The sequence below is a fragment of the Castor canadensis genome, chromosome 5 (assembly GCF_047511655.1).
Source record: "Castor canadensis chromosome 5, mCasCan1.hap1v2, whole genome shotgun sequence".
In the NCBI taxonomy this organism is placed as follows: Eukaryota; Metazoa; Chordata; class Mammalia; order Rodentia; family Castoridae; genus Castor; species Castor canadensis.
The window spans coordinates 113041624-113059169 of record NC_133390.1 but is presented as its reverse complement, the minus strand read 5'-3'; the positions used below and the strand labels follow the sequence as shown (position 1 = coordinate 113059169).

Genomic DNA, 17546 nt, shown 5'->3' with positions numbered 1-17546 from the left:
TTGCTGCCATTTTGGATCTCCCAGAAACTTCTTCATTTGATTTACTTCCATTTGTCTTTGTTTGTTTATATTTCCTGTGCTTTTGGAGGCTTGTCTCAATTATCCTTGCCCATTCCAATGCTTGGAAGGATTTCCCGTGTATTTTCTCCTAGTAGTTTTGTACTTTCAGGTTTTATATTTAAGTGTTTATTCCATTTTTAGTTGATTTTTGTAATGGTGAGAGATGTGTCTAGTTGCATTCTTGTACATGTGGATATCTAGTTTTCTAAACACAATTTATTGACAATACTATCCTTTCTTCAGTGTATGTATTTGCCACATTGTCAAAAATCAGGTGGCTATAGATATGTGGATTTACTTCTTGGCTCTATTGTGTTTCATTGGTCTATGTGTTTATTTTTATTCTGATACAATGTTTTTTTTTGATTCCTATAGTTTTGTAGTATATTTTGAAGTTAAGTAGTGTAATGTCCTCTGCTTTGTTCTTTTTGCTCATGATTATTTGGCTATTTAGGGTTTTTTTTTTATGGTTCTACATGAATTTTGAGATTTTTTTTCTAGTTCTGTAAACAATACCATTGATATTTTTTGAGAAGGGTTGCATTGAATCTATAGATCATTTTGGGCAGTATGGACATTTTAACAATATTGATTTTTCCAAACCATGAATACAGGATGTCTTTCATTTATGATGACCTCTTCACTTTACTTCACCAATGTTTTTATACTTTTCATTGTAGAGATATTTCACCTCTTTGATTTAATTTATTCTTTGATATTTGGTATTTTGATAGTTATTATAAATGGATACTTTCTTTATTTCCATTTTACATAACTGGCTATTGATGTACAGCAGTGCTACTGACTTTTGTGTGTTCTTTTATATCATGAACTTTGCTGAATTTATAAATTCTAACAGTCTTTGAAGTTCTCTGTGTATGAGATCATATCATTTGCAAACAATGACAATTCAACTTTTTTTTTTCTAATTTGGATGTCTTTATTTCTTTCTCTTGCTTAATTGCTGTGATTACTACTTTTAGTACTGTGTTGAGCAAAAGTGGTGAAGATGGGCATCCTTGTCATCTTCTAGATCTTGGAAACCTTCTTTTTTCCCATTCAATATGTGTTCAATACCTGCTGGCTTATTATCACTTACCAGACAGGTAAACTTTTTATCTTTAATGAAATATTAATTCAGGAAAAATAAAACTATAGAGCTCTTTATCATTTAATCTAGTGTTTACTACTGGGTGACCTGTAAGGTTACACTACAATGATAGGGTGGTGAACAGCATGGGCAATTGAATTTTCCATGTGAGTATCAGAATGAAAGAACTGTGAAAAGTGAGAAATAGATGAAAGTATAATCAGAAACTTTTTTTTTCTGCTTCAAGACTTTTTGGGATGGGAAGGATGAGGGAGGAAGAGTTTTTTCCACCTTTTTATTATTCATGCATCTTCCCTTCAACCTGTGGGGGAAGTGCTTAAGAAAGGAGGTTAGGAACTCAAAAGTGTCTGAGCTGTGCCAGACCTATGAGATCTTTTTTATGTGTCAGTCAGTTGCTCTCTGCTTTCCATGAGTAGTAATAAATAGAGTTAGATTTATGTACACTCACAAATGAACCCACTTGAATATGTACACATTAGTTTCTCCCTTTTTTAGCCCATTCTTTTTTATTATTACTTGTACAAATGGGCTTCATTGTGATATTTCCATAGATACATACACTGTACTTGAACAAGTTCATGACCTCTGTTATACTCCCTGAACTCTCCTCTTTCTCCCTTTTCAAACAGTATTTAGTGGGCTTTATTATGCTATCCTCATATATACTTATGTATGTTACATACATATACTTATATTTACATATATATGGAACATGTTTTGATCCTGCTCACTCCCAATATCTTCCCCTTTCCCCTCTCCCTCACATCGATTCCTCTCTAGTCAATCTCCGCTTAAGCTCATGTGCCATCATCATCATCATCATCATATAGGTCTAGATTTCTCATATGAGAGAAAACATGTGGTATTTGGCTTTTTCCAGTATTTGGCTTATGTTGCTCTACGGAATGATCTCTCGTTCTGTCCGTTTTTCTGCAAATGACATAATCTCATTCTTCTTGATGGCTGAATAATACATCATTAGGTACATATACCACATTGTCTTTATCCATTCATTAGTTTTTGGGCATCTAAGTTGATTCCAAAGCTTGGCAATTGTGAATTGTACTGCAATAAACATGGGTGTACAGGTATCCTCTTGTGTGTTAATTTATATTCCTTTGGATATATGCTCAAGAGTGGTAAAGCAGGGTCATAAGATAAGTCTAGTTTTAGTTTTTTGATTAACCTTTCATACTGACTTCCAGAGTGGTTGCACTGGTTTACATTTCCTCCCTCAGTGTATGAGGGTTCTTTTCCCCCATGTCCTTACCATCATTTGTTGTTGTTTGTTTTCTTGAAGATAGCTATTCTGACTGGGGTGTGATGGAATCTCAGTGTCATTTTGACTTACATTTCCTATATTGCTAAGGAGGTTGAGTATTTCTTCATGTATTTATTAGCCATTTGTGCTTGTTCTTTTGAGAAGTGTTCAAATAATTTGCTAATTTATGAATTGGATTATTTGTTCTTTTGGTGTTTAATTTTTGGAGCTCTTTGAACATTCTGATAATAATCCTGTATCCACTGAACAGCTGGCAAAGAAATTCTATTCTTTGGCTTTTCTCTTCATTCTGGAAATTATTTCCTTTGCTGTGCAGAAGCCTTTTAATTTGATACAGTTCCACTTGTTAATTCTTGCTCTTATTTCCTGGACAACTGTAGTCCCAGTCAGAAAATAATTGCTTGTGCATATATCTTGAAGTGTTTTCCCATAGTATTTTGAAAGTTTTAGGTTTTACATTCAGAATCTTTGATCCATTTTGAGTTGACTATTGTCCAAAATGAGACCCAGGAGTATAGTTTAAATCTTCTACATGTAGATAACCATTTTTTCCAGCACCATTTGTGGAAGAAATGTATGTATTTGACTACTTTGTAAAAATCAGGAGTCCGAATGTGTAGCTTGGTGACAGAGCTCTTGCCTAGCATGCGTGAGGATCTGAGTTTGATCTCCAGCTGTGTAAAAAGAAAATGCAAAATAAGATTCCTGTTGCTGCATGGGTCTGTTTCTAGGTCTTTTATTCTATTGGTCTTCATGTCTGCTTTTGTGCCAGTACCTTGCTGCATTTGTTGCTTTGGCTGTGCAGTATAATGTGAAGTCTGATAAATTATGCTATCTCCAGATTGCTCTTTTTGCTCAGGACTACTTTGGCTATTTGGGGTCTTTTACATTTTCATATGAATTTTAAGATTGATTTTTCTATTTCTGTGAGGAATGACATTGAGATTTTGGTGGAGAGCATTGAATTTGTTTGCAGCTTTTAGTAATATAGCTATTTTCTCAATATTATTTCTGCCAATATATGAACATGGGAGGTCTTTCCACCTTCTAATATTCTTTTCAATTTCTTTTTTCAAGGTTTTATAGTTTTCATTGTATAATTCTTTCACCTCCTTAGTTTAGTTTATTCCTAGGTATCATTTTCTTAAGCTATTACAAATGGGATTGTCTTCCTGATTTCTTTCTCAGCCTGTTCAGCATTGATATATAGAAAATCTACCATTGAATGTTGATTTTTTATTCTGCTACTTTGCTGTGCTTTTCAGACCTAGGAAGTTTATTTTTGTGTATATATGTAGTCTTTAAGGATGTAAACATAAGATCATATCATCTGGAAATAAGGATAACTTGACTTCTTCCTTTTCTATTTGAATCTTTTTATTTCTTTCTCTTGTCTTATTGGTCTGGGTGGGAATTCCAGTACTAAGTTTAATAGAACTGAAGAGAGTGGATACCCTTGTCTCCTTCCTGATTGTAAAAGAAAAGGTTTCAGCTTTTCCCCATTTAGCACAATGGTGACTATAAGTTTGTCATAGATAGTCTTTAATATATTGAGGTATGTTCTTTCTATTCCTAGCTTCTTTGGGGCTTTTATCATAAAGGGATACTGAATTTTATCAAGACTTTTCTGTATCTATTGAGATGCCCATATGATTTTTATCTTTACTTTGTTTTGTGATGTTTTACATTTATGGGTATTGGCTAGGTTATGGTACATTTTCTCATAACTGGACTAAGGGTTGTGGTCAAACATTGGACCACAGTACTCAAGACACTGGGTCTGCACCCTACTCTGCTCAGGGTGATGAAGTAAGTTTATTTTCAGAGGCAATCACAGATTATAAACACCCACATTTTGAATGCAGCAATCAGAATAATAATCACTGCCAGTGCTCCAGCATCTGTAGAGGAGTAAAGGAGCAAAGATAATACTTCATGAACTAGGAAGACTTTGGTTAAAAAGGATACTATTAGGAAAAAATAGGAGGGGTAATCTCATGAACAGTTCAAGATGTATGGTGTAGGAGTGGAAGGGAAGATGGTTAAGGGTAATAGAGAGGGGTTGAGGTAGAGGAATTAGATGGGTAGAAAAGATGTAGAAGAAGGTGCATGGAGAAAGAAAAGAGAAAGAGAAAAGAAGAAAAACAAACAAATGAAAACTGATCTAGTAATCTAGCTAGCTGCTAAAAATAAAGACAACAAAAATAATTATGTAGGGGGGTATAGAAGAAAAAAAGCAAGAGAACTACTCTAATCATAGAAAGAAAAAAGTAGAAATGTGGTGGGGTGAAAAGAGACAAGGGAGAAAAAGAAGAACTAAAGGAAAAATATGAGAGAACAAAAATACTCAAAGCAAATATATAAGAAAAAAGACAATGACAAAAAACTTAGTATTTTCTTCATTGTACTACAGTGCAGCTGTTTTCATTCTTTTCTTTTCTTTTCTCTCTCTCTTTTAAAAAATATGAATAGGTTAGTCCAATAAGGGCAGCCTGCTTTGGAGGCTTAGTTCAGTGGGAGAGTGGATGCTCACATCCTTGGGCTGGTTCCCCAGCTCAGGAGGTAGATTTAACGTTCTGATTACATGCTTCCATGATGGCTTCTGGGGTTAAAGACTTTTAACTTCCCAAACTCTTCTGCCTCAACATGTAGCATCCTGCATCTCCCAGCCCCTGTTCATAGTCTGCTGTTTTCTAACCAGGTGCCATTTGGTTCCCAGGTAAATATTGTTGTGCTGTGCTATGCATTTGCTAGTACTCTCTCTGGTCACACCACTGAGAGTCTAAAGATGGAGCTATGACTATTGGATGGGCTTGGCTGTCCCTCAGGACTCTATCTTTTGTCTGTGGAGGTTTCTGTGATGTGGTTCACATAATTATGTGGGTTTCTGCCACAGTGCCCTACATGGCTGGACCAGAGATCTCTCCTTCCTGCAGCTTCCCTCATCTGACTCTCTCCCTACTGTGTTTGGAGTTTATGCATGGGTCTGTGCTGCTTTGAGTGGGGATCTGCACCTGCAGCACTGTCAGTGAGCTCATGAAGTAAAAATAGCAGCATACCAGTATTTGCCACTGGAGGGACCAGAGCTGTCTTTGTATTTTATTTCTTTGGCCTAGAACTTCTCTGTTTGATCCAGTAGCCCAAACCATATAGCTTTAAAAATATTAATTAATTAAAGTTAAATTAAATGTAAATTCAGTTCCCTAGTCACATCAAATATTTAACAGAGTACAGTCATGACTTTACTTAGGGGGTTTAAAGTATCATTCTGTCTGCCATGTTGCAAATGGACTGAGAGTAGGAAGTAACGGTTAGGGAAGAGTAGAACCAGAGAGATTGTTAAAAACTATAAAATCATCAACAAAAATGAAAGTACCCTGGACCAGAATAGTATGGTGGAGATGGTAAAAATAGTTAGATTCTGGATATCTTATAGGCAGTAGACATGGATTCATTGACAGATTGGACCTGGATATGTCCTGCCTCAAACAATTAGAGAAATGTAGTGTATAAATCTGATTTAAGTTGATGGTAAGCTGAGTCTGGTGGTTGGTGAAAAGATGGGCCTGATTGCAGGAGAGGGACTACATATGCAATTAATAGAAGCTTGGATAAACATTGATCTACCATTTGATCCAGCAATACCACTCTTGGGGATATACCCAAAAGACTGTGACACAGGTTACTCCAGAGGCACCTGCACACCCATGTTTATTGCAGCACTATTCACAATAACCAAGTTATAGAAACAGCCAAGATGCCCCACTACTGATGAATGGATCAAGAAAATGTGGTATCTATACACAATGGAATTTTATGCAGCCATGAAGAATGAAATGTTATCATTCGCTGGTAAATGGATGGAATTGGAGAACATCATTCTGAGTGAGGTTAGCCTGGCCCAAAAGACCAAAAATAGTATGTTCTCCCTCATATGCGGACATTAGATCAAGGGCGAACACAACCAGGGGATTGAACTTTGATCACAAGACAAAAGCGAGTGCACAGAAGGGAGATATGAGGATAGGTAAGACACTTAAAAAATTAGCTAGCATTTGTTGCCCTCAACGCAGAGAAACTAAAGCAGATACCTTAAAAGCAACTGAGGCCAATAGGAGAAGGGGACCAGGAACTAGAGAAAAGGTTAGATCAAAAAGAATTAACACATGCACAGGAAATTAATGTGAGTCAACTCTCTGTATAGCTATCCTTATCTCAACTAGCAAAACCCCGTATTCCTTCCTATTATTTCTTATACTCTCTCTTCAACAAAATTAGAGATAAGGGCAAAATAGTTTCTGCTGGGTATTGAGGGGGTTGGGGGAAGAGGGAGGGGGCGGAGTGGGTGGTAAGGGAGGGGGTGGGAGCAGGGGGGAGAAATGATCCAAGCATTGTATGCACATATGAATAATAAAAAAAATAGAAGCTTGGAAATGATGGGTGAGAATAGTGGTATAGGGAACAGAAATGTGGAACTTGGGAGCAGGAATATGGTTGTTGGCTGTTTTAGACAATCAATGCGAGTCAACTCCCTGTATAGCTATCCTTATCTCAACTAGCAAAAATCCTTTGTCCTTCCTATTATTGCTTATACTCTCTCTACAACAAAATTAGAGATAAGGGGAAAATAGTTTCTGCCGGGTAGCAAGGGGGTGGGAGGAAGAGGGAGGGGGAGGGTTAAGGCAGGGGGTCGGGGAATAATAAAACAATAAAAAAATAATAAAAAAAATGCCTAGTTATGAAGACAGCGGTAGAAGTAGAAACAAGATAAAGAATGCAATGGAGCTAGGGATCTTGCATTTCAAAGATGGTTGGTTGAGGTGTCAAATATTGAGAAGAGATTAAGGAGAATATGACTAGAGGAAAGGCTGTTAGAAATGACAGGAAGAGTTTTTGTGAAGTGAGTGGGTTGGAAACTGAGAATGGAAGGGATACTGAGAAATGGAACAAAAATTCGTCATTTCATTGTTCAAGATGGTTTTTCTTTTTCATCTACCTGCAGTTAATTTTATTTTAAGGATAACATATGAGGTTAATTTTTTATTGCTTATACATTTATTCATATGTATACACATTGTTTGAGCCACCCTCTCCCCCTGAACCCCCTTCCCTCACCCCCTTGCTTCCAAGCAGAACCTCTTCTCCAATTTTTTTGAAGAGAAAACATAAGAGATAATAAGAAAGACATAGCATTTTTGCTAGGTTGAGATAAAGATAGGCTATACGGAGAGACTCATAGCATTGCTTCATGCACATGTGTATTACAACCCATATTGGTTTATCTGTACCAGACCTCTTCACTACTTCCCAGTCACATTCCCATAGTGGCCTCTGCCAGTTTAACATTACTTTATTCACTCCTGTACAGTAGGCACATAAAACACTTTCAAGTTTTAGGTTTCCTTCCCTTTCTCTATTCCTTCTGTATGTGTTCTCCCCTAGGTCTGTGACCATGTCCAATAATATTACTGCATTTGTTTTAAGTCTAAAGTCTGCATATGAGGCAGAGTATACAATTTTTGGCTTTCTGAGCCTGGCTAACTTCACTTAGGATGATGTTCTCCTGTTCCATCCATTCACTTGTGAATGACAAAATTTCATTCTTCTTTGTGGCTGAGTAAAATTCTATTGTGTATAAATAAATAAATAAATAAATAAATAACAATTGTGTATATATAAACAACTAATAAATCAGTTAGGTCCATTTGGTTTTGGTGTCATTTAGTTCTAGTATTTCTTTGTTGATTATTTGTTTGGATGACCTATCTATTGGTGACAGGGGGATATTAAAGTCTCCCACTACCACTGTGTTGGAGTCTTTATGTGCTTTTAAGTCCTTTATAGTATGTTTGATGATGAAATTGGGTGCACTGACATTGGGTTCATATAGGTTGATAATTGTTATTTTTTTTGGTATATTTCCCCTTTTATTAATATGAAGTGTCCTTCTTTTTCTTGTTTGATCAATCTAAGTTTGAAATCTACTTTTTCTTATATAAGTATTGCTACTTCTGTTTGTTACCATTTACTTAGTAAATCTTCTTCTAGCCTTTCACCCCAAGCCAGTGTTTGTTTCTGTCAATGAGGTGGGTCTCTTGTAAACAACAGATTGTTGGATCTTCCTTTTTAATCAGGTTGCCAAAAGGCATCTTTTGATGGGGTAGTTGAGTCCATTGACATTCAGTGTTAATATTGACAGGTATGTGGTGATTTCTGCCATTTAGTTGTTTTTGTTGTTGAAAGGTTTGATTATGTGCAGCTGAATCAATGCTATTCTCTGATTTGTTGTCTTTTCTTCTCCTGTGATTTGCTACTTCCCATCTTCTAATGGTTTTGTTTGCTTTCATCTTCTGTGTGCAGAATTCCTTGTAGAATTTTCTGTAGTGGTGGCTTGGTGGTCATATATTGTTTTAGTTTCTGTTTATTGTGGAAGATTTTTATTGCTCCATCTATTTTGAATGATAGTTTTGCTGGGTAGAGTAACCTAGGGTTGAAGTTATTTTCATTCAGTGCCCAAACTACCTCACTCCATGCCCTTCTTGCTTTTAAGGTTTCCGTTGAGAAATATGCTATGATTTTGGTGGGTGTACCTTTATATGTTATCTCTTTTTTCTCTCTCTAACTGCCTTCACTATTCTTTCTCTGTTCTCTGTACTTGTTGTTTTAATGATAATATGCCATGGGGAGGTTTATTTTGGTCAGGTTTGTTTGGTATCCTGGAGGCTTCCTATACCTGAATAGGCAAACTTTCTCAAGATTTGGGATTTTTAAAAATTATTTTATTGAATGTATTATAAAGGCCTTTTGCTTGGACCTCTTCTCCTTCTTCAATGCCCATGATTCTCAGGTTTGGTCTTTTGATGGAGTTGGTAAGTTCTTACATATTCCTTTCATAGCTCTTGAGTTGTTTGACTAAGATTTCTTCAGCTTTTCCTTTAATTTCTATTTTATCTTAGAGTTCTGAGATTCTGTCTTCCACTTGTTCTAGTCTGCTGGAGAGGCTTTCAACTGTATTTTTTTGCTTCTTTTGATTCTTTTTTCTGAGGTTTTCCATATCTTTTGTCACTTCCTCTTTTATATTTTTTATTTTCATCCTTAATTCATTTACCTCTCTTTTTTAAATAGTATCTGTTGTTTTACTTTGGTGTTTGTTTAGGTCATCTCTGAGTTCAACTATTTGTTTCTGCATCTTCTCTTGTTCTTTACTTTTGGTGTCTTGAAATTTCTTGAGTGCATCTTGTACATTCTGGTTTAACACATTTAGTATCTTCTTCATGAAATTCTCAGTGATTTCTTGCAAGATGTTTCTTTCAGGGTGTTTTTGTGGGCCTTGCTGGGTTCCTTTGTGACATTTATCATTGTTTTGTTCAGGTTGGGAACTGGGTATCCATTTTTTTCATTTCCCTCTGAATCCTGTATTGATTTTTTTTTTTTTTGAGGAGAGTGGTTTCCATCTCTTCTTTTTCTTCCCATTTCTCACTTGGTGCTGTGCAGCTATGTTCTTCATAGGTTAGTTGGTGGTTTTAATTGCCTGTTTTCTTTCCATTGATTTAATTTTTGTGGTGTGACTGTCTTGGTTGTTAGATAGGTTGGTGTGCTATTTCTGTCCCTGGCCTGGAGGTGTAATTTAGCAATAACTAACTCACAGGTTCAATGCCCTACTGGTTGTTTATATATTATATAGAGGACCCCTCAGTGATATTGTCTATAAACAGTGAGAGTTGGGGGGGTAATGCTTGTTAGGCTAGCTATGGAAGTTTGGGAAATTGGTTAGTGTGGTACTAAAAGGGGAGGCAGGAAGTAGGGTGGGCAAGTGGGGGCAACACTATGGGGGCTACTGGGTTTTGTGGCCCTTGTGTGTGTTTGGGTATATTTCTGTTGTTGTAGTGTAGGGTGCTTGTGTCAGGGATTGCAGGAGGCTGGGGTTGTGTAAAGTTGGTATAGTAGGTTAGTCTGCTGAGTGAGTTAGGTGGTGAGTGTGTAGGAGAAAGGGGTAATGTGGTGAGAGGTTGGGGGAGGATGGGAGGAGGAGGTGAAGGCAGGGGGAGAGTGGATGAGAAGGGGCAGAAGGAGTAGTTGAGAAGGAGAACAATGGATTGTAGCACAGGAGGAGGGAGAGTGAAGGGGGTGAGAATAGGAATGAGAAGATAGTGATGGTGAAGTTGATAGTACAGAAAGATGAAAAGAAAATAGAAATAAAAATAATAAAAACCCACAATAATAAAACAAAAAAAAGAAGAAAAAAAAAACAAAACAGAAAAGAAAAAAATGAAAAAACATAAAGTTTAAGAACAATAGAATTTCAGTCTTTGGTTCAAGTCTGGAGTTATTCCTCCAGTATCCAGTCCTGGTATTACATATAAGGAGAAACTCTGACATGGTCTCACCAGGTGATTGGCTTGTAAGAGTAGTGTTTTGTTCTTCTGTCCACTAGTTTAATTGAAGTTGTGAGGTTAGGTAGGTTTGCCAGATCATGCAAGGTGGTTGGTACTGTTGTTTTCCCCAGCTGACAGCTGTGTTATCCTTCAGCTGCAGTGTCTGGTCAGCTCCTTCCCTAGCAAGGTGGGGCAGTTCAGTTTTGTGTGCTGCCCTCTGGCTCAGGAGATCAGCTCTGGGATGTACTACGTGCTGTGCTTTGGGAGGTTGCTTGTTGCCTGCTCCCACTCTAAGCCTTTGCTGCCTTTCCTGTGAATGTTCACTGAGTGTTCAGTGCTAAGAGTTTAGCTCTTTGCCCAGCCCCCTTTCTCTGGGTCAGGCTTAGTGTTCCACCCACCCCTTCTGCTGTTCATATTTGAGTACAGTTTGCTGTTTGCTATTCAGTTTTTTTGGGGGGAGTTACCAGTCTGTCCAGGGGCTGTGCTGCTTTATGTTCTTGGGGGGTGGGTAGGGGAGTCCTGAGTGGTGCATGATGCTCACCTGTTTGTTCTGCCAATTGACATGCAGGCAGGTTTTATAGCTGGTGGTAGTGGGGTGAAATGGTGCCAACTTTTCTCAGTACAGTGCAGTGTAGGGAGGCTTTCCATGGGCTAGGAGTTCAGGATGTTGCAGAGCTTGATTCTGGTTGATGCTCTGTTTCTGCTTGATGGAGGAAGGAGAAGAGAAGGGAAAAAAAAGAGGAGGGAGAAACCACTGTGGGGGAGGAGGATTTCCCAGGGGCTGGACCTGCGTCATGAGTTGCAGCTGTTAGTGCAATTAAAGGCTGATTTGAGGGTCAGTCTTTGAATATTTTTCTGTGCCTAATATGATGGCAGTTATTATTTTAGCTAGAAGAAGTCAGAATTACCCAAGTGTGGCTCCAATGTCTAAGGGAGGCTTCAGGAGTCATGGAGCTTAGGCTTTCTGCTTCCATACCTTTGTTACCATCTTAGATCTCTCCTCATGTTGATTTTTTTTTTGATGTTTACAATTTTATTTCATTTTTTAATTTATTTTTTCTTTTATTAATATGTGCATACAATGTGTGGGTCATTTCTCTCCCTTCCCCCACCCCTCCCTTACCTGCCCCATCCCCTATCCCCTTGCTATCAGGCAGAAACTATTTTGCCCTTATCTTTAATTTTGTTGAAGAGAGAGTATAAGCAATAATAGGAAGGACCAAGGGTTTTTGCTAGTTGAGATAAGGATAGCTATACAAGGAGTTGACTCGTATTGCTTTCCTGTAGATGTGTGTTACCTTCTAAATTAATTCTTCTCAAACTAACCTTTTCTCTAGTTCTTGGTCCCCTTCTCCTATTGGCCTCTTTCACTTTAAAGTATCTGCATTAGTTTCTTTGCATTGAGGGCAACAAATGCTATCTAGTTTTTTGGGTGTCTTACCTATCCTCACACCTCCCCTCATGTTGGTTTTTAAGAATGGTAATATGGAGAGCTTTTTTCAGAAGACTGGAGCAAGAGATAAGAAATTCAATTCACTCTGATTATTTTCTTGCTTCCCCCCACTGTGGGACTGGTGTTTGAACTAAGGACTTCATGCTTTCAAAGCAGGTGCTCTCAAAGCAGGTGTTCTATTGCTTGAGCCACACATCCAGTTTATTTTGCTCTGGTTAGTTTGGAAATGGGCTCTCAAGAACTGTTTATCTGGGCTTACCTTGAATTGTGATTCTGCCATTCTGTATCTCCCAAGTGACTAGGATTATAGTGTGAGCCACCAGCACCCATCTATTATATTTTTCAGAATTTGAGAATATCTTGTGTCACTTCCCCTTGTAGTAATTACTCTTCAAAGTGCTTTGAAAATATTATTTTACATCTATCAATCTTCTCTCTCTCTCTCTCATCTCTCTATTATCTATCTATCTATCTATCATCTTATTTTATCATCTGTCTGGATATCTAAAACATCTAGATAGCCTATTTATTATATACATATATTCTATAATGTTATATGTCATACCCTTGTCCAAATTTCTAATAATTTGTTTTCTAATTCAGATTTACTCTGAAAATTCAACTTAATATGACAATTCTGATTTCCAAAATAAATGTAAGTGTGGTTAATCACTTTTCAAAATGAAATCTGTACTTAATGGAACATGTGTTTTATTTCCTTTTAAAATAGGAAACTTTCCCAGTACATTAAGATATAAACTGATTTATAAACATTGCATTTATTCTGGATTTCAAAGTGTAATTCATGTAAAATATAAAGGGAGGTCTGTGTTTCCCATTGAAGTTTCTAAACTCATTAACAAGAAAATATTCCAGCACAGTCCTTTTCTGCTTTTTTCTGCCTTTCTAATTTTTCTAATGGAACAATATTTTCCTGTTTCTTCTTTTCTACTGACCATATTTGACACACCTTTGTTATTAAGAGTATGTGTGGATAGCATTGTTGAGAAAAAAATATTTTTCAGGTTTTCAAGATAATTCTTGGGGTAGCAGGTTCATCCCTAAATAAGAACTAACTTGTCACATTGTTCCATCCACAGAGTCCCATGGGTGTGGAACCTATAAAGATTCCTAATGTTAAATAGAACTAATTTTAGAATTAGTTTTTTATTTCTTGTATCATCAACAAGACTGTCCATTAACAAAAGTTTTTCTAGACTCTTCATATTACTAATATTTTTGTCCATTATATTTACCCATGTATCCTGCATCTTTAGGATATCACAAAGCTCCAAATGGGAATTTTCTCAGTCTCATAAGTGGTAGAGACAAAGGTTCTGTTACATCTATTGTGTTTGTCTTTGCTAGCTTCCCCATTCAGTGTGCACTGATGTGTGTCCTCCTGGGACCAGGAAGGGACTTCGTCAGGGGGAGCCGGTATGCTGCTTTGATTGCATCCCATGTGCTGATGGATATGTGTCAGAGAAACCAGGTAGAAATGATCATTTTCATATTGATATGAAAATACAATTAGATTAAACATGTATTGGTATTGAGGCCCCTAGAAACCTTCTTTATAAAAACATGTGAGCTTGGTGTGGTGACTCACATCTGTAATCTCAGCACTCAGGATACTGAAGCAGGGGAATTGTGAGTTTCAGGCCAGCTTGGGCTACATAGCAAAATTTTGTCTCAAAAAGAAAAAAAAGAGATGTGAATAACATATAAAATATCATTAAAATGCATCAAATTATTAGATGTTCTGTGTGATAAGAAAAAAAATCAAGTTATGAGATTTCAGTTCTAAGGATGGTACAGTTGGGAGAAGATCTGCAACTATGAAGGTAATAAGAAAAATGCAAAAGGAAATCTATGACGTGAAATATGCTTAAATAAATTCTTTAAATTATTTGATTCTGGAATAGATTAAACATTGGTTATGTTACTTATTGGTAAAAGGTGACTTATGGTTCTTTATTTTACTGAATTATCACTAATTTGGAACTGTAAGATCTAGAATTCCATCCTTAATTGGCTTAAGGTCGTAAACGGTCAAAGTTTATAATACACATGAATTCCGTAACTGTCACTGTATGGATTCCTTACCACACTGTCATGGCTGCTCTTTATAAGCAGAATGTGAGTTATACCTGGAGTGCTTAGTCTTGTGAGGAATGAGGAAGGAGGTTTATTTTTATTTCTACTTCCTGGTAAAGATAACATAATTGTACTTGTTTCTACTCAAATGGCTTTCAACAATAATTCATATAAATAAGAATTTAAAAATGTAAAATTGTCTCAAAATGGAAAAAAAGTACAATGTAGACTGAACAACTTTCTGGACCTCATGTGGTCCATTCTGCATAGAATTATAGAGGAGTCTAGTGTAGCTGTCACATGTGATCAAAAGGGAGTTTTGATATTTACCTGAATCTTTGAAAGAATATTAAGGAGATTCATTGCATCATCTACAAGAAACTCATCTCAAATGGCTTTTTCTTCTGTGCCATATTTTTGCTTAGAGCCTCCATGTAGATAAATGCCCCAAACCTTTCTTAGCCTCAGACAGCATGGTTATTGTTTCTGTTTTCCTTCTCACCCTCATTCCTTTCCTGCCCATTCTTCAAATCTCTACCTGGAGATTAAGGAGGAGGATAGCTGATTGGGCAAAGACAATATTTTCTTCTATGGGGGCAATTTGGATTAAAAGACTGGAAACTCTAGTATTTTTAACTGCATCTCAGTCACAATCTAACTTGATTTTTTTTTCCACTTTAGTATCTTCACTTTTATTATTCCAGGATAGTTTCATGGTTTAGAAGGATACACACCTCCTTTCTCAACAGGCAATGGAAGGAGAAAGAAAGCAGCATTGGAAAAGGTCAATGCAGGAAAGGCTGAATGGAGAAGAAAGAATGACTTTCTAAAATTAAAAATACTTCTCCATCTGTAATATTATGTGCACACTCTAAGGCCATTTTATCACTACTACTCTTGAGATGTTATAGGTAGTCTACATTAAGGATTTTCAATGAATCCATGCTGTAGGACTATGACTTCTCTGGCCTATTTACAGCTACTAGGGAAAATTGGATTTTCTCGCAGTCAATTCTCTCCTCTTTGTTCAATAGGTCAAAGGGAGTGTACACAATGCACTGAAGACTACTGGTCCAATGCACAAAAGAGCAAGTGTGTGCTGAAAGAGGTGGAATTCCTGGCTCTGGATGAGGCCCTGGGGTTCACCCTTGTCATTCTCTCCATCTTCGGGGCTCTTGTGGTCTTGGCAGTCATGGTGGTGTATGTGCTCTACAGGCACACTCCCCTGGTGAAGGCCAATGACCGCGAGCTGAGCTTTCTCCTTCAGCTTTCTCTCATCATCACAGTGCTGTCTTCCATGCTTTTCATTGGCAAGCCACACAACTGGTCCTGCCTGGCCCGCCAGGTCACTCTGGCACTGGGCTTTTCTCTTTGTCTATCTTGCATTCTTGGAAAGACTATTTCACTGTTTTTTGCCTACAGAATTTCCAAATCCAAGACCACACTTATATCCATGCACCCCCTGTGTCGAAAACTCATTGTACTAATCTCTGTTCTAGTCCAGACAGGGATAAGCACGGCCTACTTGGTATTGGAGCCCCCGAGGATTTACAAGAACATAGAATCTCAAAATGTAAAGATCATTCTGGAGTGCGATGAAGGATCTATAGAATTTCTGTGCATCATGTTTGGGTTGGATGTCTTCCTGGCCTTCCTGTGCTTTCTCACCACCTTTGTGGCTCGCCAATTGCCTGATAATTACTATGAAGGGAAATGCATCACTTTTGGGATGCTGGTCTTTTTCATTGTCTGGATCTCTTTTGTCCCTGCCTACCTGAGCACCAAAGGCAAATTCAAGGTGGCTGTGGAAATATTTGCTATCTTGGCATCCAGCTATGGTTTGTTAGGCTGCATATTTGCTCCCAAGTGCTTCATTATTTTGCTGAGGCCAAAGAGGAACACTGATGAAACCGTTGGTGGAAGAGTCCCCACTATAGATAAGAGCATCCAGCTGACTTCAGCTTCTGTAAGCAGCGAACTTAACAATACCATGGTGTCAACTGTTCTCGATGACTAGGAGTGAGTTACGTGTGTCCTTACAGGCTGAGCGGGTGACATGGTTCAATATTTCCTCTTAGGTTGCTCTTGTAGCAGCTTCCTGATGATCTGGGGTAATAATGAGAATGGGACTCTGGTGGTGTTTTCTTTGCCTGGTACATGAAATCTCATTCTGTAACATAACATTCAGCAAGAATTAGAATACCTGTTGTAAACTATTTCAGTTGACCATTTCATTAAAGATTGTATGTAGAGGATATGATATGCACAACTTATCTAAAATGATAGAAAAAATTATTTCATGAATATGATTTTGTTCTTAAATAATGGATTTCTATTCTGGAAACCTAGTGAGGACCAAATGAGACCTTTTACACTATATCCTATTAATGCTTCTGTGAAATAGGATTTTCTCAGGGTGAGTTAAGAATTGTAGTTTATAAACTTTCACTTGGAGCTAGGAGTTTAGAGAATTCTTAGAAGATAGTTTGTATTTGGCATACACAGTATATCAAAGGAGCTGAAATACCTTCAACACTCAGTTCATTCTTGAAATAATAATGGGAATAGACAAATTTCTGTGAGGGAAGGATGGCTCTTGAGGGGAATAGTGTCTGAGTTTCAATGCATTCTCTGCTTGAGGAATGAAAACAAAGTGGATGAAGACATCAATACAACAGTTACCTAGATCATATAGTAAAGACCTTGATGAGAAAAAAGCAAATGTTAATTCAGAACAGGTGTGAGAGTGTGAGGTTTTTAAGGACAAATTCAATGATAGATACTTGCCCTCTGATTATGCAGAGTTAATTCCCACATGGAAATGGTATAAAAATGTCTTCAATCTTCTAGAAACTTTGAAAATGATCCCTGTGTATTTCCATATGAATTAAATTTGTGTGAAACAGAATGCATAGAAGAGTTGATAAATGAAAAATGCATGTTTATATTTGACTCTAGAAATCCAGCAGGATCAGAAAGAGCTCTGCCTTCAAGAGAACTTAGTAATGTCTGTGAATCTCAATGAGTCGCACTGGGCAGAGATTCCTGCAGGCTGTGGGAGCAGAAGGTGGAACAATGTGAGCAGCTTAGCAGATAAGTCTGTCAGGAGCTTATTTACTGATTTGTAAAGAACGATCATTCCAGACCAGAAAAAGGGATGAGCTTCCT

General features: G+C 37.3%; 1 protein-coding gene across 3 annotated transcripts in view; it reads left to right on the top strand.

The window, feature by feature from the left end:
* The window catches only part of LOC109690594 (vomeronasal type-2 receptor 1-like), a 46672-nt gene extending 30277 nt beyond the window's left edge, over positions 1 to 16395 (top strand). For all 3 annotated transcript variants that reach the window (XM_074072396.1, XM_074072398.1, XM_074072397.1), the window contains exons 5-6: positions 13650 to 13773; positions 15413 to 16395. In XM_074072396.1, coding sequence (XP_073928497.1) covers positions 13650 to 13773; positions 15413 to 16395 — 1107 coding nt within the window. The remainder of the gene's footprint in view (positions 1 to 13649; positions 13774 to 15412) is intronic.
* The last annotated feature ends 1151 nt before the right edge of the window (positions 16396 to 17546 follow it).